This window comes from Neopsephotus bourkii, unplaced genomic scaffold (assembly GCF_033783945.1).
Source record: "Neopsephotus bourkii isolate Nb327-2 ecotype Australia unplaced genomic scaffold, CSIRO-AGI_Nbou_v1 NB_207, whole genome shotgun sequence".
NCBI lineage: Eukaryota > Metazoa > Chordata > Aves > Psittaciformes > Psittacidae > Neopsephotus > Neopsephotus bourkii.
In genome coordinates this window covers 1,651,166-1,672,257 of record NW_026900719.1, presented here as the reverse complement: position 1 = coordinate 1,672,257, position 21,092 = coordinate 1,651,166, and the positions used below count along the sequence as shown (strand labels likewise).

The window sequence follows — 21,092 nt, the reverse complement described above, 5'->3', positions numbered from 1 at the left end:
GCAGGTTGTTTTTCCTGAACATAAAGATGCAGATAAAATGTTGATATGCAGGAAAAAGGAGAGGTAATTTTCACCATGGGTTTCCCCTGTCATCTATGGAACAGAAAAGCTGGATTGATGTTAATAAGCTTTGCTATCAGCTATAAACAGCTGGTCAGTGTAGACGTACACCTACAGTGAAATACAGGCAGCCACAGCAAAGTTTCTAGGCTCATGATTAGCATGCATAAGGAATCTTGGTTCTCATCATCACTGCTTCTGACACTTCAGAAGTGGCTGGCCTTTCACTTTGGCTCAGTTACAAATTTATAAGGTAATTCAGACAAACTGGAGGCTTCACGTGCATTAAACTACTAAATTCTGTGTTTTGCTTAAATGGAGTAGAGGAAGTGTACACTTTTGCGCTGAACTTGATATGCTCTATGTTGGTGATGGTATAGCCAAGCTTTTACTGTCTTTAAATGTCTGTTCCACTGTTCCTTGTAAGTCTAGTCATCATCCTTAAAAATCTGCATCTTATTTTCAGGGTTATCTTTGCTGACTTAGCTTTCTCTTACTACACTGTACTTGCCTTCTTTATGCCAGAGTAAGGAACTACATTGTATCTGAACTGGTGTTGATGTATAAGACTATGGGATTCTTTCCAATCCTCTCTTTCTAACCTCTTCAGACAGCAATTGAACTTCTTTGCAGGCCAAGAGATCTTAAAAGCTGCTGTGCTGTACTATTTTAATGATTCTTAAATCCTTAAAATTCTTACAACATGTTAAAGGCACATCAATCTACTTGTAACTGATGGGCAAGACAAATAATTCACCAAGTATAGATAGGCTAGGGTTTTATCAATAAAGCTGGTTCTTTAACAAAATATATGCAGGTGACATAGGATTTCATATGTGACTCCAGCATAACAGCAGTTACTTATCTGGTACTTCTTGTATAATTATTTGGATTTTTTCTCTTAGGGTTTTCAGAAAAGGATGCAGATGAAGTAAAAGGAATTTTTGTTGATACTAACCTGTACTTTCTGGCTTTGACATTCTTCGTAGCAGCATTCCATGTAAGTGGAGAAACTTTGGTTATTAGAAATTACAACTGTTCTAGGAAATAGTAATTTCAGTAGAACAATGGAAGTGGTTTTGGCTGCATGCCATCTGTATTTCCAATGCAGAATGAATATAAAAATCTTAAGTAAGACAGAAATTTGAGATAACTAGATAGAAACTAACAATCCTGACTGAAATATGAAACATTTAACTCTTTCTTAGTTATAGTTGAACCAAAGCCCCTAGAATTAATATATCTATCAACATAGGTTCAAATTTCATTGAGTTATCCAAGGTTTACCACTGCAGTGACATAGGTGGGACACCAACAGCAGGGGTTGAGTCTGATTTCTAATCCCTGGAGAAATTTGGATGAGCACAATGCAGTGCTAGTACTAGCAGTATTTGGAATTCATCCTCTCATTTTGCACTGTTTTTAGAGCTTGGGCTTCTAAAAACAGTTTTTAGCTTTTATTTGTTATGCTGAATTTTTATTTCTGAAGCTTCTAAACCTTTTTTGAATGTTTTTTCTTTAATTCCATCTTAAATGCATGTTTAACAGTTCAGCTGGCAGTCTCTAGTAAGTGCATATTTCAAGCAAATTAGTATGTTTCTTGCTATTTGCAGCTTCTCTTTGATTTCCTTGCATTCAAAAATGATATCAGTTTTTGGAAGAAAAAGAGGAGCATGATTGGGATGTCAACAAAAGCAGGTATGGGCCAGAATGTGAAATCTTGTGCATGTGCTGTGTGATACGTAGTGTGCGTTTCCAGTCTTGCAATAAGTTGACACTTTGTGGATTCACCAAGATGGTAAAATGAAATATGGTTTTGTGTATGAAAACAGGCTGGTTCTTATGCTATTAGCATTGTGCTCTAGTATCAGTCTCCGGCACTTGTGTCACTTCCAAGTTTGACTGTCTTGCAATTGAGAATTGGTTTAATATTAGGTCAGTTGCCGTATTTCCCTTGCTGAAGGAACAGAAAAATACTTAGGGAAAAGAATGAGGACCAGAGAAAGTCCTGTGGGTGGAGGGAATGCACTGTCATGGGTAATGCTGTCCTGCAAGTTTGTAGATAACTACAGCTTCCAAAATACTTGAGGGAGGGCAAATGCTGTAGTGTAACACTGTTGTTTGATTTGGACATTTATGGAAATCGGAGCAGTAGAAGGTTCTCGGGCAGAAGAGCATGGAAGGGTTGAATTGACTTGGATGTAGGAAAAATGAGAGAAACATAGTGGTCTGATACCCTGCCAAGCCTTCTTAGAGACAGGTGAAGGTAATAGCCAACCCTGGACACAGGAGGTTTAATATGCCATTTCTCAGCCTTGTTTATTGCACTGATACTGCTTGTTTTTCTAATAAGATTTTTCCATTCTGATTATAAACCAGGAGTCTTTTGACCTCTGGGTCTGTCCCTAATTCTGTCAGGTTTACAGACTGATTGAAACATGTGAGGAATATCAATACCAGGAAAAAAATTGGCATTCTAAATTACCATGAACAGCAGTGTGGTTTTCTCATGTGGAGAATCTGCTTATCACCTTTATCACAGTGCCTTTGTTTCTGCAAAGCATTTGTACTGCTGTTGGCATACGTATGCCAAAAAGTTAGTAAAAATTCAAAGTGAAAAGTGAGGAAAGTCAAATTGGAGACTAAGTGACAAAGGGTTTTTTTTAACTGTACTATCAAAGGATGAATCTTTGGTCTCCAGTAATTGTTGATTCCTTCCTCTGTTTACCAAGCCTGTGTCACCTTTCTGCCTATATCTCCTTCTTGCCCTGATGGAGAAGGGTCACAGGCTATTGCTCTGGCACAGTGTAATTGTTGATGTCTCAGTGTCTTGTAGCTCTAATGTCTTTCTGTCCTTTCTCTTCGAGATGGATATTTGAATCTAAGAATTCGTTGATAGACACTTAAAAGTATGCAAGGTTTTGCAAAACCTGAACAATAACCTGAAAACATACTTCTTAACATTTACAATCATTAAGTTAGTTGCATGAGTTTCAAAGGCTGACGTTCCATTACCTCACAGCCTTTCAGCTTCTTCAAGACAAGATTCATGAGTATAGTTCATAATAGTACTGATATATTGCTGCATTGCTGCAGTACAGGAGTTTTCCTTAAATATTCCCATTTCCTTTCATCTTTTGTGATAAAGATTTCATAAAATACCTTTGTTCCTTATTTGGCTAGAGGTGTATAGATCACTGGCTGTTTCTAGGACTACTTGATATATCAACATATATATGTAAGTTTATGCTTAAACTGTGTAAGGTGGAATTGTAGTAAATAGGCCAACAAAATTCTGTTATCTCAGCTGTTCATTTAAATATTAATAAGCCTTTAATTCTCATTATTTCTCTGTAGTGCTTTGGCGGTGCTTTAGTACCGTGGTAATATTTCTCTTCCTTTTGGATGAACAAACAAGTTTATTGGTGCTGATCCCAGCAGGCATTGGTGCAGTGATTGAGGTGAGTTCTTAAAGCTGTAGAACCAAATGCCATTATTTGCAGCAACTTCCATGAGAATGATAAATTAACTACTGGAAAAATACTGCTGTAATATGCTGTCTTTGCAGCATCATTTAACTGGCTTTCAGTGGTAGAGGAGACTAAACTGGAAGTATAATTTTTCTCTGGGATGATCCAGCTGGTACTGTGGAAACCAAACATAAAGCTATGCTGAGGTTCCTTCCTATTGCATTATCTGATAGGCATCTTGACCAGGCATGTATAACCATGTCAGGAAGCCTTCATGGAAACATTTGTCAAAGAGCAGGCTGTGTGCCATCAGGCAGCGCTACACATCTGCAGCATTCTCCATGGCTATGACTGAGGTGCTTGGGGAGGGAGGAAAATGAGGAGACTGCTGGCTGTGTTCATTATTCCAGAAGAACATGTTCAGTCAGTGCGCTGCAGGTACTGCTTAGAAGCCAGCTTTATGTGTAGTAAAGCACCAAGTCAGCAGTAGTAAGAAGGGGAGAGGTTTAGCAGGAAGGGGAGATTTCTCTGCCTAGCACTGCTTGCAGATCTACGTACTTCTCAGGATTTAAAAGTAAGTTCAGGGCTCTCACACGGAATTTTTGAGTACGCATCTGTTATAGTTGCGGATAATCCCTGTGGAAACAAAACTGCTCAGAATTCTTAGTGATTAAATTACTGAATGCAAAGTCACAAAGTGATCCTTAAGTTTCAGGTTATTGTATAAGAGAGATTAAGCTCTTGGGAAAACTATGAACAGCAGTGTCCTAAATAGTACCGTTTCATTGATTGTAATATTTTTTCAGTAGGTTGAGATTTTTAAGTCTGATGAGATTCAGATCTCATTTTGTGGTTATGCCTGTCTGAGATTGTTCTTCAAATTGCCCAAAGATCTGCTAAATCTCTCTGAGATCTGTGATTCCTATGACTGTTGCTTTTGGACTGCAGGCTGGGGGGAACTGGGTTGAAAGGATTATATAGGAACACTGTGTAGGACACTTAAACTAAAGGGAAATATTCTGTTGGTTCTGTTGAAATAACATTGTCTCCTCTAGAGTGATGGTGAGATAACATGGTTGTCTCAAGTTGAGAATGAACATACGGACTGTAAATATCAAGGGAATTTGTTGGGAAGAGCTTTTTCACAACTTGTTCTTAACTCCGGTTTTTCATGTAATACTAAGTGGCATTTCTTCTGTAATAAGCAATTTTTTCACTTGCATCACAGATGACAGTAAAGGATCATCTTTACCATATTCCCTTTTTTATTTGGAATATATGATGGGTGGGAAGAGAATAGTGGTGTATCTAAAGGTAAACAAACCTTGTCCACGAAAAGCTTCATGGACCGTAGCTCTCCTGGTGAGCCTACTGCATTGTCTAAGTTGTTGAATCTGTATAGATGGGTACACGAGTACCTGTGTGGGTGGGTACATGAGTAAATTTTCAGGAGAACTGAGCCTTTGGCTACGTTACGGTGAAGCTGTTACAGCTGTACAGTACATAGCCAAACAAATCAGTGGATTCACTGACTTCTGCTTGCAGCCCACTGCTGAAATGCAATGACTGTGTAGGTATCCACTGAATCACTGTTGAGAGGTCTGAGGCACCTTTATACAAACCCCAGCTGACCTCAGAGGTATATGAAAGCCTTCTTGGCAGGTGGTTACTGGAGAATTCTCTAAATGCCTGACCTGGGATGCATGCTGGTGCTGAGAGCAGCAATCCCCACCTAAGCACTGCAATGCAGGTATCCTGGAAAGACTACACTATTGTACTTGAAGTGTATCATCTGAGTCTTAATAGTGCAGGCTCACAGTGTTGTATTTATTTGGTGACACAGCATTTGGTTTGAAGAGAAACAGGCAGTGTGCTACAATCAGGCTGTTGCTGCTTTATGCAGTGGATGTTTAAAGTAGATGTTCTGGGGTCTTGATTCTGATTATTTAAATCCTGCATAAGGTATTCCTTTGGATAACCTTTTCTGTGCACATTTTGGTTTTGCTAATCACAGCTCTGGAAAGTGAAGAAGGCTTTGAAAATGACAGTCAAGTGGCAAGGCTTGAGGCCCAGAATTCAGGTATAGTAGACATTGGCCTGTTCATGATTACACTCTTGAGTTGTCCATATTTTTCCAGAGTACTGTGCAACTTGGCTTTTAGTAAAATGAAGATGAATAAAAACCCTATAAAAATTTCCTGTACACATCTTGTGTTTATAGATAGCTTAATCCAAAAGCTAGATAAGCATTTTCAAAGTTAAAAATTTCTGTGAGCTATGTAGAAGAAAAAGCTATATTTATGTATTTAATGTGTGAGAAACTTCAGAGCTCTTCTGCTAGTCCCTCTAGATGTTAACAGGTGGGTGGGACTGTGATCCTGTCACTGTGTTGGAAAAGCATTCTTAGCTGACACTGGGATTTGACATAAGACACTGAATTTCGCCGAAGCTGCAGATGTAACTTCTCCATTGTGGAACATTTAGATATTCTGGGGACAGGACTGCCTTTGATAAATCTGGGCAGGAATTAAATCCTGAGACTTTGCAGGAGATGCATTGGCAGCAGTGATTGAAATTAACTTTTTTAATGCGAGTGTAATCTTTTTCAAGCCAAGTCTGCATCGAAAGTTTCTCTTGTTTGCAGGAGAAACAGTTGTTGAACCTTCAGTGTTTACTTCACAGGAAGTACTAGGTTTTTTGTGGGCTTGCAGCCTATGCATCTCGAGTGGCTGATGGCTCTGGTTGTTCCTTTGTCAGTATTCAAGGAACTGTTGAAGCAGTTACAATTTCTGGAGATGTGGAGATAATCTATAACTGACCTCTTTATGCATGAAAATGATTATGGTTTTTAATATTGGCTTCCTGTATCTGCAATGTCCTTAGTGACTTGACTTTGCTTTTCCTTTCTGAACCCTGCTCTCACAACATTTTCCTAAGCAAAGAATTCCTGGATTTTTTGTGTGAAGGGAAAAAAATTAAACTTTTGCATACCCTGTGTTTGGCAGGCTGCATATGACACTTGCATGACTTTTGTATAGATGCTTATAAAAACTTTGAACAGTTGTCTACCTTAATGACCAGGCAGCTTAGTTTGCAGTTTAAAACTCTGTTTAGGGAGTCACATAGCTGTGCTTTCCTTCCAGTTCTGACTTGATTATACTTTTTCATGTATTGCAGTTTGGCACATACAATGACTCTGAAAAAAAAACCGAGGAGTATGATACCCAGGTAGGAAGGAATCCTGTGATTTCTGATCTATAAAGTCTGTATGAGCAGGCTGCTGAATGATTCATTTCACTCTTTTTATTGCTACAAGTGTATTTTCCGTGTTGTCATAGTTGTCAAGTGGATTATCATCATGTGGATGATCAGATAGTGAAAATTCATTCAGATAACTTGCGAAAAGAAACAGAGGGTTTTTTTTGTTGCTGAATCTCATTGAAACATTTCTCTGAGAAGCAGAATTGTAAGTGACTTATCTGAAATGTCTTAAAGGGTTACCATTCAAAACTTTGAAAATTGGTATCTGTACTCGTTATTTAAATGTTATTTATTTGTTCATGTGCTTCCTGATTCTGAAGTGCAAACACTGAAGTTAAGTAGAGAGCTACTCTTAGACTCTTATATTCATGCTACTTCTTGGTGCGTTTGCTCAAAGATGTTTGCTCATCTGAATTGGGCATGGAATTTTCACCACTGGAAGCATACTGGAAATAACAGCAGACATTTAGGAACAGGAAGACATTTTCAGGAGAAAAAAAACAAGTGTCTGTCTTCCTAATAATGCCATGAAGAGTCTGCAGTACATAAAATGTGAACTAAGAAAAAACTATTTTCCTTGTCTATTAGGCTATGAAATACTTGTCATATTTGCTCTATCCACTGTGTATTGGAGGTGCAGGTTACTCCTTGATGAATGTCAAATACAAAAGGTACTGTAAATTTATAATTGATCTTATATACATTTGAAACAGTCCCATTCTTTTGTATGTTAATTAATTTGAGATGATAGGTTATGAATCAGTTAGTTTGATTAATGAGCCAGGAACCAGAATAGGTTGTTAATCAGAAGATAAGGAAGTAAGCTGCCATTGATGTTCACAGAACTGATAAGGTGACAAGGCAGATGAGAGAGGTTCAGTGGCTGAACCTGTCCAATAACGGAGAGAAGTAAAAACTGTCCCAGAATTATTTGCTCCAACCAAGAGGTTCCTCTGTTCCTAAATATGGTAGCTATGATGGCAAGCAAGCAAAAGCGTTTCTAAGAGAGGATTCTCTATTCCTTTAGAGCCATGGACTTACTGCAGCATATTGATACTTCACAAGAGCTGAAGACTCAGTATTTCATGAAAAGGCAAAACTCTTGTCCACTTTCACTCTAAATAATAATTTGAGTGTTCTAGTTCATTTTGTATTGGGGACATGCAAGCAAGTATGCAGCCATGAGACTTGGTTGAAGAAAAAAACCTGCAAACAAAAGCAGGGTGACAGCCAAGTAAGCATATTTTTGGGTTCTTTTTATAGTCTTAGGCCCAGAAGGGAAGGGAGGGAGAGCAAAGAGTAGCTTAAAATAACATCAGAAACAACTGCTGCTGCTGTACACATGAGCTGTAGCACTTGTACTAGAAACTGGGACAATTCTGGCCTATTAGAAAAACAGGGCGTTTTTAAAAAGGTTCTTGTCTTAGAAAGGAGGTAAAAAATATGCATCATTTAAATTCTGCTTTTCTCAAAAATTCTTGAGTTTATTCAGTACTGCAGAATACTGTATGCCAGGGGTTCTCTGAGCTCTAGCTTAAGAGAGTTAAAACAGTGCCTATCGTAGAATTTTTGTCATTGTTAAATCTCTAAGAAAATGTGACTGAATAAAAATCTTCCAGTAGATTATCCTTTAATCTTGCAGGCATTTTCTCATGCATTTTTTAGATGCTTGTGGATGAGCGAAGTGCTCCTACAGCTTTAATGTTGCTATTAACACGTCACTAACACAGCAGTGAAAGTTTAACTAAATAATGTAACCTGAGCATCACAGTTCTTAGCTGTTCTTACAATCAGAAGCAGAAGTATGGAATTTGACTGCTATTTGTTATGTTGCTAAGATTACATGCCACTGAACATCCATTAAACAACATTTGATGTAGGGAGGGAAAAATGTAGATTCCTTGTAATAACTTTTTAAGTGTTTACTATAGTAGTTTGCTGTGAAGGGTATTCATTATTTGAAATTTGAGAAGTCATTAAAGTGCCATATTAAGTGTCTCTTTAGTATTTAGAATACAGTGCTATCTTTAAAAGTCTCTGTCATGGTTCAGTGTGCAGTTTGGGTGCATGAGGTCAGTTTGGGTGCAGAAGTCTTAGAATGTTCTGAAAAACATTCAGTTTTGAGCAGTTGATAAATCTCTTCAGACTTCTTGTGTGGACTCATAAGCATCCTTCACTTAAACTATTTTCTCTGGAGCCTTTCCGTATCAAAGGTAGATGTGAGTTATTTAGTTCTTGCATTAAGTAATTTACAACATAGCCAATTCTTGAGTAGTCAGCATGCATCATGTAGAGGATGTATTACAGGTATGTATTTTTGGATGAGGTGAAAAAATAACCAGACTGTCTTCTGTTTGTAGCTGGTACTCCTGGTTGATTAACAGTTTTGTCAATGGTGAGTCCCTTCTTATGTTGTTTTCTAGGTTTATTGGGGGTTGGTTGGTTTTTTTCCTATTCATATATCTTCAAGTGGAAGCTAAGACTCTGAAGTAGAAAATTAACAGCTATCAGCTGGATCAGTGCAGTATAGAGCAATAACTTGACTGTAGGTTCCAAAATTATCACAGTGATTGAGAAAGGGAGAAGAATCAATCCAAAGGGAACAAAGGATTAGATATATCTTCTTTCTTCAGGAAAATGAGTGTAAATCTCTAACTGTGAAAGTATAGTTGTGTGATGTACTTCTATTGTGCATTTGTCTGTAAGTTTTCTGTATTTTATCTTCAGGAGTGTATGCTTTTGGATTCCTATTTATGCTGCCCCAGCTGTTTGTAAACTACAAGGTAAAGTTGAAAAGGGATAAAGACTACTTTTCTTGTCTCTTCTTCCAGACTTTATCACAAATTGATATTTTCTTTCCTAGATGAAATCCGTTGCACACTTGCCATGGAAGGCTTTCACATACAAAGTAAGTAAAGCTCTAATTTGAAGATTGGTGCATTCATTTTGGAAATAATGTTCTGCAAGGAACAGCTTAGTAATATTTAGCTTAAGGCTGACAGTGCTTTTTTTTCTTTAAAAACTAAACTTGTTTGAAACTGTTCTTAAAAAAAAAAGAAATACTGATTTCCATTTTTCATAATGACTTCCACATATGAAGAATACTTGTATCCTAGTTTTGATAGTAATACTGTTTTTTATATTGTCAACTGTCTTGTAAGGTGCAAGTTTTGGTTTTGCCTATAAATTAATCAGCCTCAATTTATTGCGTTATTTCACAGGGAGAGAAATTTTATTATTATATTAATATAATAATTGTATTATTAAGGCTGCTTCTTAAGGAACAGATAGGACCACCAGGAGACCTTATTTTGGCAGCTTCCAGGAGCTGCCAGAGACTGAAGTAACATACATCCTGTTCCGTGCTGGGGTGGTAATAAGGAGCTGCTGGACAGTGTAGTGACCAATGTGTGGTGGCAGAAGAGAGGTGGCTGCATGTCCCCACTGCCTAGACTGCCCTTGTAGGAAATAACACAGTGCTGTAGCAGAGCTGAACACCAGACCTTGGAGGACGGGAAGACGAGTTTATTTCAAAACAAAATCATATTACTAATTCTTTGATACCTGCATACCCACGAGCACCCACTGTCTGCCCAAGTGGTTTGTAGAGTATTCAAGCACCAAGATGGATGTACCCAAGTATCCCAGTCAGGATTCTTTACACTGATATGGAGGACAAGGGATAACCACTGCTGAGTTCCTGTATCTCCTGTGTTCTTCCTCAGTCAGCAACTACATGCTAGTTTTGTTCTTGTTCCCCTAAAGAGCCGACAGTGTTTTGACTCCATCTTTTTCCACCTCTCTGAGTCATTAGGTTTTCTATAATGTCCTTTGCTTCCTTAGTCATTGGGTCCTGAGAAAACCTGGCTGAATGTGTTAGGATCATCAAGACCTTGATGCCATCAACCTCTGCCCTTTTATTCTTCTGCTTCCACTCATAAATGCTTTCGTTTATTTTTCCTTTGTGCTGATGTATTATAACTCTCCAGAACATCAGTACTTATAAAGAAACTGTTAAAAACTGCTCAAGACACGATGTCCAATTCTGAACAGTGATCTGGGACAAAATAACTAAAATCTTAAAAATTTGAAGTGCCTTTCATAGCTTTTCCATTTGAGCCTACAGCAATAGCCCAACTTCCTGCTGCCTTAATATTTTTAAGGAATTAGAGGCATCTAAGAAAACAGATTGAAATATAGATGATAGCAGAGTAGCAACTAAACAGTGCTTGATATGGAAATATAGTAAAAAATAAAAAGAAAACTTATGTATGTTGTTAGTGACATGTAAGGGAAATCAGCATGTTTCTTAATGGAGGGGAGTAGGAGGTATACTGGTGAAGTAATTTCACTTCAACCACAAAAAACAATGACTGAGCAGAGACATCAACAGTTAAAGAGACAACAGAGGGCAAGTATCCAAGCAAGTAACATTTAAAACAGTAGAATTCTCTTGCTGAATAGCCTTTTCTTACACAGCATTTATAGTTCCTGTTAAGATGCCAGAGGCTACCAACAAGCCACAAAGGCTCATATGTAGAAAGAAGCGTATGATGCTTCAATTATGTTTAACTTACTGGGCTTTGGAAGGGGTAATTTACTTTTTCCGGCTGGATATCTAAAGTTTCCTCTGTTCTACACTTGAAGAGTGAAAAGAACAGGCTAAGGTCTTGTGATTGTTGGTTTAGGGAGCTTTCTTTTCCTGAATTTGAACTCTTCCCTGTTTTGGAAGACCTTGGCAAAAACAGAGATTAACTTTACAGTTTCTGTAGTTTTTACATTTATGCCCTTTATAGTTTTCTAAAGAGTACCTTCAAATGAGGTAATCTCAGCAGAAAACTAGCTAGTTAAATACTATTAGATGGGCTACCTTGATGCATTCAGTTTCAGTGGTTTATGAGGACTGCCTACATGCCTGGAGGATGGAGCTTTTTCTTCCTTTCATCACTGTAGAATCACACACTTGGGTGGTGACTTGGAAAGGCTGCCTTTTCCAGCTTGCCAAGGCTTCTTCTTGTTGTTGTTCCATGACAAGCCTTTGAACAGGCTTGAGAAGTGCTGTCCATGTTCTTTGATTGATGGATTTGTTTTGACTTGCTGGAAAGAGTTTTCCTGTTGTAACTAATCAGAACTCTATCCTGCCCAACACCCCCTTTTCCTACCGCTGTTTTGTTTCATCATATAAACGTTGGTTCATTTTGAAGAGTGAGTCCTTTGCTTAAAGGATACATAATTATCCCCCTTAAGGTATGGGGGAATGTACAACTGGCTAATATTGAAAGGAGAAGCCATGATATTGACTCAGTTTGTTCACCCAACAGTGAATATTCTTTGCTCGATTTGTTTTCTGCTGTCTTTAGTGAGCTGAAACAGTTTATTGCACCATATGAGTACTAGAACTGGTGTACTGCAAGAACTGATTTATAGTCCTCCCTTTAGGCTAGAGCCAGATCAAGAGGAGCTGCCCTTCTGTTTACTTTCTTTACCTTCTCTGACAAAATACTGTTGCCTTTGGATGCGTGCAGCCTGACTGCATTGCTTTCCCAGCGGATGTCTGGGAATGTAAACTTTCTCACTCAGGAAAAAGTACTGAGAAAACACTTTGTTATTGATCCAGAAATAGAACCTATACTAGGTCTAATTGAGTGGTGTAGAATATTATGTTTCAAATAAGGAATGAATGATTTTTACTTGTGATAGTGTGATCTGTAGTAGACAGTATGTTCTTCATTTTTAAAAAGGCACTTTAAAGTTTGCATTAATTAGTTTTTCAGCATAACCCTTGGGTAGTGTTATAAATATGCAAGCAGTCTGTGTTCCTACTGAAAAATATAGTTCTAGGAAGCCTGTTTCCTGCAGTTCTGTATGATAGATTACTTCCTTTCTTCACAGCCAACTGACGTATGCTTTTTGTTTATTTGTAGGCATTCAACACCTTTATTGATGATATATTTGCTTTTATCATCACTATGCCAACATCTCACAGGCTGGCGTGCTTTAGAGATGATGTGGTGTTCCTGGTCTATCTTTACCAAAGATGGTATGCCTTTCTTTAATACTTGTCAATTTTTTTTACACTGCTGTAGATGGTTGCAGTCTTATTGCTATAAAGAACTGTAAAATAGTTTGGGACAGACTGTTCAGAGGATTTTTATACCATAGAAATGTACAGTATGGTCTGGATAATGGTAGTTGTGTATGTGCCTAGTGAAAGGAATAATGAGTAGGGTATCCTGAAAATGAGATCTCAGTACAAATGGGGAGCAAAAGTGCTTCCTCATAACAGACAGTAATCGTGGACCCTTGAGCATGCTGAGAGTAAACAAGAAACTCCTCTCAGCACTCACAGAGTTTTTGTCAGTTACCCCTTCTCCCTTCCCAAAACAGCACTCATCCCTTTCAGCAGATAATTTTGTATTTGAAAGTTACCAAGAAAATTAACCTTAGAACTGAAGCAAGGTGAAGGAGAGAAATTCTTAAACTTCTGTTCACAAACCCATTTCGGAGTTCTGGGCTTCTAACCCTTGCTGAGGGGCTACGTGTCTACATATGCTCAGGATCTGATGCATGCTTCTCAAGTTGCTACGCAAGGTACTAGCAACGGATGTTTTCTCATGAGGAAAAAGCCCTGCTCTGCTTTCCTCTTTATCTGGTTTCCCAACACAGGTTAGTAAGTCAAGTATCTGGTGAGTTTCAGGTTCTTTAAGTAACAAAATTCAAACAGGGAAGAAAGCTATATGCAGTCATCATTGAAATACTGTTCCTAAGTGAAGCTACAGAAAATGTATTCTTGTTCCCAAGAATAAATACTTATACGTGAAGCAAACAAGAATTTTAAGCCAGGTTCCCATTATACCAGACTGTATGGATTTGTCCCTCTAACTAACCATTAGTACTAAATGTGGACTGCAGGTTTGGGTTTCTATGATAACACATAAGTGTAGTAAAACAGGCCCCCTTCCAAGGTATTCTTCTAGAAGTTAACAGCTCAACAACTTCTCAGCCAGTGGCTGGGTGCTGATTTCGAGTTTGAGAGATATCCTGGAATGCTTGAGAGTTACACCAGCCAAGATTTAGAGGAGCTCATACATAGAATCATAGAATAGTTAGGGTTGGAAAGGACCTTAAGATCATCTAGTTCCAAACCCCCTGCCATGAGCAGGGATACCTCACACTAAACCATCTCACCCAAGGCTTCGTCCAGCCTGGTCTTGAACACTGCCAGGGATGGAGCATTCACAACCTCCCTGGGCAACCTATTCCAGTGCCTCACCAACCTAACAGGAAAGAATTTCCTCCTTATATCCAGTCTAAACTTCCCCTGTGTAAGTTTTAACCCGTCTTGTCACTACAGTTCTTAATGAAGAGTCTCTCCCCAGCATCCCTGTAGGCCCCCTTCAGATACAGGAAGGCTGCTATGAGGTCTCCATGCAGCTTTCTCTTCTCCAGGCTGAACAGTCACAACTTTCTCAGCCTATCTTCATATGGGAGGTGCTCCAGTCCCTCATCATCCTCGTGGACCTCCTCTGAACTTGTTCCAACAGTTCCATGTTCTTTTTATGTTGAGGACACCAGAACTGCACACAATACTCCAGGTGAGGTCTCACGAGAGCAGAGTAGAGGGGCAGGATCACCTCCTTCAGCCTGCTGGTCACGCTCCTCTTGATGCAGCCCAGGATACAGCTGGCTTTCTGGGCTGTGAGCACACACTGACGCTAGCCCGTGTTCAGCCTATCAACCAGCACCCCCAAGTCCTTCTCTGCAGGGCTGCTCTGAATCTCTTCTTTGCTCAACCTGTAGCTGTGCCTGGGATTGCTCCGACCCAGCTGTAGGACCTTGCACTTGGCATGGTTAAACCTCGTGAGGTTGGCATCAGCCCACCTCACAAGCATGTCGAGGTCCCCCTGGATGGCATTGCTTCCCTCCAGTGTATCAACTGAACTACGCAGCTTGGTGTCATCAGCAAACTTGCTGAAGGCAATCCCACTGTCCATGTCAGCGACGAAGATGTTAAACAAGACCGGTCCCAACACCGATCCCTGAGGGACACCACTTGTTACTGGTCTCCAGTTGGACATTGAGCCATTGACCACAACTCTTTGTGTGCAGCCATCCAGCCAGTTCTTTATCCACCGAGTGGTCCATCCATCAAATTGATGTCTCTCCAGTTTAGAGACAAGATGTCATGTGGGACAGTGTCGAACACTTTACACAAGTCCTGTCTCTACCCTGATCCATCAGTTCTGTAGCCCCATCATAGAGGGCCACCAAATTGGTCAGGCAGGATTTCCCCTTGGTGAAGCCATGCTGGCTGTCACCAAGCACCTTGTTGTTTTTCATGTGCCTTAGCATGCCTTCCAGGAGAATCTGCTCCAAGATTTTGCCAGGCATCTTTTAAGAGGCCCTGGTGTGAGACAACTGGTTAAATCTTAATGTGAAGAAGCTGATGTGTCTGTAGCTAATCTTTAATAGTGTTGGGGGTTTCGTGACAAATGGGAATAGATACTATGATGGGAAAGAAATTCAGTTAAAAATTAAGTGGCACAGAACTGCTTAATTCACACAGTATCACAGTATGTTAGCGATTGGAAGGGACCTCAAAAGGTCATCTAGTCCAATCCCCCTGCCGGAGCAGGAACACCTAGGTAAGGTTACACAGGAACGTGTCCAGGCGGGTTTTGAATGTCTCCAGAGAAGGAGACTCCACAACCCCCCTGGGCAGCCTGTTCCAGTGTTCTGTCACCCTCACTGAGAAGAAGTTTCTTCTCAAGTTTAAGTGGAACCTCTTGTGTTCCAGTTTGTACCCACTGCCCCTTGTCCTATCATTGTTTGCCACTGGGAAGAGCCTGGCTCCATCCTCGTGACACTCTTCCTTTTTCTTTCAGGCAATCTTTCAGGCATCAGACAGTATTGTAACTTCTCATTTGTTTTTTCTGACAGGCTTTATCCTGTGGATAAGAGCAGAGTGAATGAGTATGGAGAATCTTACGAAGAAAAGCCAAAAAAAAAAGCTCACAGAGAATAACTAAGCATTGAAGAAGATTCTGACCCCTGGACTCTTACTGGCTTCATGTATTATCTGGTCTTAAGGAAGGAAAAACATATTTAATAAGAGTATTTTTTAAAGCTTATGACAGAACTACATGGACAATACATCTTCTATATTGCCAAAATCTAGTTTTGATATCCTCCTATTTCAAGATCCTCTTTTGTCCTCACAAGGTTCACAGTCTGCCAGATGTTATTAAATAAACTTCCTGCATTTAAACTTCTCTTCGGTGAAAGCCTGAGTATCCTGACTATTGCAGTTAATTCAAAAATCTATGTTTTTGAGATAACTCACTAACAGAAAGTGCAGTGCTCATGCCACTAGGCTATGAAAGAGAAAAAAGTCAGTGTGTTGCAGCAGAATCGAGCATTGTTGCCAGACTGGAGGTTGACAAACATAAAATGTATAATATTGAGTTACATGATAATTACAAATCATGCGAATTCTGGAAATCATTATTAAAGTTGTATGTGGGCATTTACCTTCATAGCTAAAAAAACCAAACATTGGAAATACAGGATGAGACAGACAGGGTTGTTAAAATTCTAATTTTGCCATGTTCTTAGCCTGCAATATGGCAGAAGGGTTTGGTTGTCTTAAATTGAATGAAGATGTGGAAAAGAAAAACCTAGCCCAACCTGTAAAATTATTTCTTTCAATATGTATCTGAGTTTATATAAATCCTTCTGCATTGTTGACAGACTTTCTGGTTTCTTGGCATAGCAGGTATTCATATAATGTAAATCATTGTTATGTTCTAGGAAAGTCTCTTAATACGTCTCAAATTCTTCATCACGTGGTGAGCCTGTGATGTAATAGCCCAATTCTCTCATGTTTCAAAGGTTCTTTCCCTTCCCAGTTCTACTTACAAGATGAAACACACATCATTCAAGTGGAATAACAACCTACCTGGATACAGAAGAAAAAAACAGCCTGGTGAACAATAAGTATCTTCACACAATTTAAAATCCATGGCACAGTTCATTTAGGGAAGTACTTTGATTTGTTTCTTTCCAATTAGTAGAAAGAATCAAGTTGAATTATTACAGGAAAATTCAAACTACACAGCTGTATCTAGAAACCATGGTTCTAGATTGTTAAAGGCCAGGGTTTTAGTGAAACAGAGTGCATTCCTTTCAATAGCAAATAAAATACAATTAAAAAATTCTGAAAGGCAGAATTCTGGTTTCCAATTCCAGTTTTGCTTTGGTCTGTAAGTTTATAAATTAACCCAAATGATTAAGTTTCTGTATTGAATTGCATGCTGTTTGTGCAAGGCTTTGTAACTCCAATTTGTCACTGATTGAAAATATTGAATAACCTTGCAAAGCACAGATATGCTCTTATAGTCTGCAACTACTTTATGAAGTCTGTTATATCCAGTTCTGATACTGAAGAAGTCTGAACGTATAAATACTTGGGTTCCCAAAAGATACAGACATGTGCCCAACTTCTTTTGTCACAAACTGCACTCTTTCTCATACTGAAATCCTCCTTACATGCTACTGGCAATGGAAAGGAGTCTTGAAGTGGATATTTAACTCATGTTTGTGTTAAGGTCTCTTTACACCGTCGATTGTTACTAATGAGGACTGTTGATTTTAGCATTAAACATACATACCTAAGTGTGCGCAAAACTGGGGTTGCGTTTGCTGTATCTTGCACCCGGTTTGGTTGGAAGCAGCTCGCTCTTGGGTGTTAGGCAAACTAATTTGGGACTCCCATTTCATAATAATAGTTGTGTGTGAAAATTTTTCCTGATATTAATTCACGTAGCACATTCCCTTTTTCTTCTCAAAACAATCAAGTCACTGGTTCTTCTGAGGCAGTGTCTGAAAGTGCAGAATACATATTCAGGCATTTTTGATGCTTCCAATTTTTGTATGTAGCTGTTGAAAAAAAAAATCACTCTAGCACCTTCACGTACTATGAGTTTAGAGCTCTTCTGTCTTGCATTTGTGATGACAATGACCTCAGAATACCCTAACAGTACTCATAAGGAATACAAAATTAGAACATTCTAAGTTCTTTAAAATAAGCAAGACTTTCCACTTCAAGTGATTGTTTTCTGCGTTCCATTTCCAAATAAAAGACTTGGCATTTGGGATAGAGAGTTACCTTTTGTTATTGAAAAGGAAGGTTGTGAAAAACTATGTAAGTAGAGAGCCTTTGGTGATACTAAATGAAATGTTTTAGTTTTCTAGTTACAGAAATGACATCAGCTTAAAAATGTGGTTCTGTGTGTGGTTAATGTAAAAGAAAAACTTATATACAAAAGTTAATTGAATGTATTGCAGCTCATGCTGGATTATCAGTATCTGTGATCTATATAAAAGTTCCTCACTTGTAATAGGATTAACTTTGGTAAGCAGCTAGGTGGCCACCAAATACTCTCATCTTCATTAGGCTTGGGGTGTCTTTGGAAGTTAAGATTACAGTGACCTGGGGTTGGGCTGTTTTAGAGTTAACTTGGAAAATGTTCATCTGCTTCTGGAAGATACTCTTGCACAGTACTTACTAGCATGTAGCAACAGCAAAAGATACTGAGGTGTCTCCAGAAGGGCAACAAATCTGGTGAAGGGTCTGGAGCGCAAGTCTTACGAGGAGCAGATGGGGGAAGTGGGATTGTTTCACTTGGAGAAAAGGAGGCTCAGGGAGACTTACCACTCTACAACTAGCTGAAAGGAGGTTGTAGCAAGGTGTGTTTTGGTCTTTTCTCTCAATTGGCAACAGGACAAGAGGAAAATGGCCTCAAGATGTGTTTCAAGTGAAACAGGATAATCTATTTGTAATGCTAGTCGTTAGCATACAGCTTACAGCTGTATCATGATACTGAAAGATGCTGGGAAGGGACCAACAGACTAACTGGGCTTTTCTGATAAACCTGTGTAAAACCCTCTGAATAAATCTAGCTGTAGGAGCTGAGAAGTAAAGCCAGAACAGAAAGGAATAAGCAGTGTTTATCTGATGAAACCAACAAACCCTTCAACTTGCTCAAGAAAGAATCACTGAGCCTCACCCTCTCTGAGTTGTTACAAAGATCCATAGGAGAAAGCAAAATTGCATACTGAACCAGGAACTGGTGTTTTTTTCAAGCTGACTGATTTCATAAACTTGGGGAATGCTCCAGCATTATCCCCAGATAAGGATATTCTGTCTGATCAACATCACCTCTTCACTGCCAGCAGGTTCCCCACCTGTTCGGTACCAGAAGAGCATTGTTTTTTTCCATGAACTTTTTGCTACTGCAGACTCTGCAATCACATAGTGAAAAAAAAATAACCCAGCAATATATAAAGTACTAAATAAATAAAAATTTCAGGGCGCCAACTGCGCACACAGTTTGTGCTTTGTTTCCCATGTAACAAGGTCACGGATGTCACATTTATGCAGAGTGAAATTAGATGTGAATTTGGTTGAGGGCATCTTCAGCACTAAAGTAGGAGTCAAAGTCCAACAGCAATGGGGCAGACTACACCTTGGCTACAAAGAGATCTGTGCCAGAGAGAATGAGTTTGTGTGGAGCTCTCAAAACATAGGAGTCTCATCTGTATGAACAGCAACATGTCAGCACATAGGAATTGAGCATGGACTGAACCCATGGTGGCATGGCCTAACTTCAGCCAGTAGCTAAGCGCCACACAGCTGCTCATTCACTTCCCCTCCTCTGTGGGAAGGGAGGAGAATTGGAAGGGTAAAAGTGTGAGAAAGGAACTTATGAGTTGAGATAAAGGCACCTTAACAATTAAAAATAAATAATAATAAAAAATAAAACAATTAAAAAAAAAAGTGAGAACACCCCAAACAACAGATAGGCAAATAAAACCCAAGAAAGGCAAGTGATGCAAATGAAAACAATTGCTCGCCACCAACCCTAATTGCACACCAGTCCCCAAGTAGTGCCACCCCCTTTAAATTTCCCCCCATAATATTCCCCTTCAGTTTTATTGCTGAGTGTGACACCATATGGTCTGGGATATCCCTTGGGTCAGTTGGGATCAGCTGTCCTGGTTGTCTCCCCTCCTAATTCCTTGTGCACCACCAGCCTACTCGCCAGTGGGGCAGTCTGAGCAGCCAAAAAGGCCTAGAGGCTGTGTAAGCACTGCTTAGCACCAACAGAGGCATTACTGTTGCTCTAACTTCAGACAGATCTTCCATGGGGTGCTGGTCCTAAAGGGGTTCCTTGGAAAGGAATCTTCTTGATTACTTCCAGAGGAAATCTACCTCAATAAAGTAGTAATGCTCACTTTATAACTTCCTTCAACATTTTTCTTGACTGTAGCTCACACTACCCTGAGCGTTCTGAAAATACACAGCAAGAATTATACACTGAAAAGATGCTACAAAGCTGTCTAAAAATAAAAACCTAAATCACAGGCTGGTTTGGAAGGGACCTTAAATTTCATCCAGTTCCAATTCCCTGCCATGGGCAGGGACACCTTCCACTAGACAAGGCTGCTCAAAGCCTTATCCAACCTGGCCTTGAGCACTGCCAGGGAAGGGGCAGCCACAGCTTCTCCAGGCAACCTGTGCCAGTGTCTCATGACACTCATGATGACGAATTTCTTCCTCATATCTAACATAAATCTACTCTTTCAGTTTAAAGCCATTCCCCCTTGTTCTGTCACTACACGCCCTTGTAAAAAGTGCCCCTCACATACAAAGATTTCTTGTAGGCCCCATTTAGTTACTGGAAGGCTGATATATCTCCCTGGTACCTTCTCCAGTTTGAACAAGCCCAACTGTCTCAGCTTGTCTCCATAGGAGAGGTGCTCCAGTCCCCTGATCATCTTAATGGCCTCCTCTGGACTCACTCCAAAAGCTCCACATCCTTCTTGTGTTGAGGACACCAGAACTTCACACAATACTCCAACTGAGGTCTCACGAGAGCAGAAGGTCAGGATCACCTCCTTCGACCTGCTGGTCACACTCCTTTTGATGCAGCCCAGGATACAGTTGGCTTTCTGGGCTGCAAGTGCACACTGAAGCCGGCTCATGTTGAGCTTCTCACCAGCCAGCACCCCCAAGTCCTTCTCCTCATTCTGCCCTCAATCCAGTTCCCGCTCACCCTTTATTCCGGTCGGAAGACATACCACACATCTTCGTTAGCCGGTGCTAGCTCCCTGTCCCACAGCCGCTCCTTCCCACCCGCCTCAGGCCGAGCCCGCGGCCTCAAGAGAATACCGCCGCAAGAAGTAATGAAGGAGCGCCGGAGCTGGACAGCGGCCTCCCTCCCTGCCCCGCCCCGTCCC

At 39.8% G+C, this 21,092-nt stretch overlaps 1 protein-coding gene and 1 long non-coding RNA gene across 2 annotated transcripts in view; one reads left to right on the top strand and one right to left on the bottom strand.

Moving 5' to 3' along the window:
- CLPTM1L (CLPTM1 like) overlaps positions 1 to 16,063 on the top strand; it is a 26,884-nt gene extending 10,821 nt beyond the window's left edge. The window contains exons 7-17 of the mRNA XM_061344321.1: positions 966 to 1,060; positions 1,674 to 1,758; positions 3,418 to 3,521; positions 5,545 to 5,610; positions 6,708 to 6,758; positions 7,380 to 7,462; positions 9,152 to 9,186; positions 9,519 to 9,574; positions 9,655 to 9,699; positions 12,716 to 12,831; positions 15,732 to 16,063. Coding sequence (XP_061200305.1) covers positions 966 to 1,060; positions 1,674 to 1,758; positions 3,418 to 3,521; positions 5,545 to 5,610; positions 6,708 to 6,758; positions 7,380 to 7,462; positions 9,152 to 9,186; positions 9,519 to 9,574; positions 9,655 to 9,699; positions 12,716 to 12,831; positions 15,732 to 15,816 — 821 coding nt within the window. The 3' untranslated portion in view covers positions 15,817 to 16,063. The remainder of the gene's footprint in view (positions 1 to 965; positions 1,061 to 1,673; positions 1,759 to 3,417; positions 3,522 to 5,544; positions 5,611 to 6,707; positions 6,759 to 7,379; positions 7,463 to 9,151; positions 9,187 to 9,518; positions 9,575 to 9,654; positions 9,700 to 12,715; positions 12,832 to 15,731) is intronic.
- The window catches only part of LOC133207437 (uncharacterized), a 21,798-nt gene extending 706 nt beyond the window's left edge, over positions 1 to 21,092 (bottom strand). Inside the window, exons 1-2 of the long non-coding RNA XR_009724041.1 lie at positions 20,909 to 21,092; positions 19,981 to 20,142 (exon numbers count right to left, since the gene is read on the bottom strand). This is a non-coding gene — a long non-coding RNA (uncharacterized LOC133207437). The remainder of the gene's footprint in view (positions 1 to 19,980; positions 20,143 to 20,908) is intronic.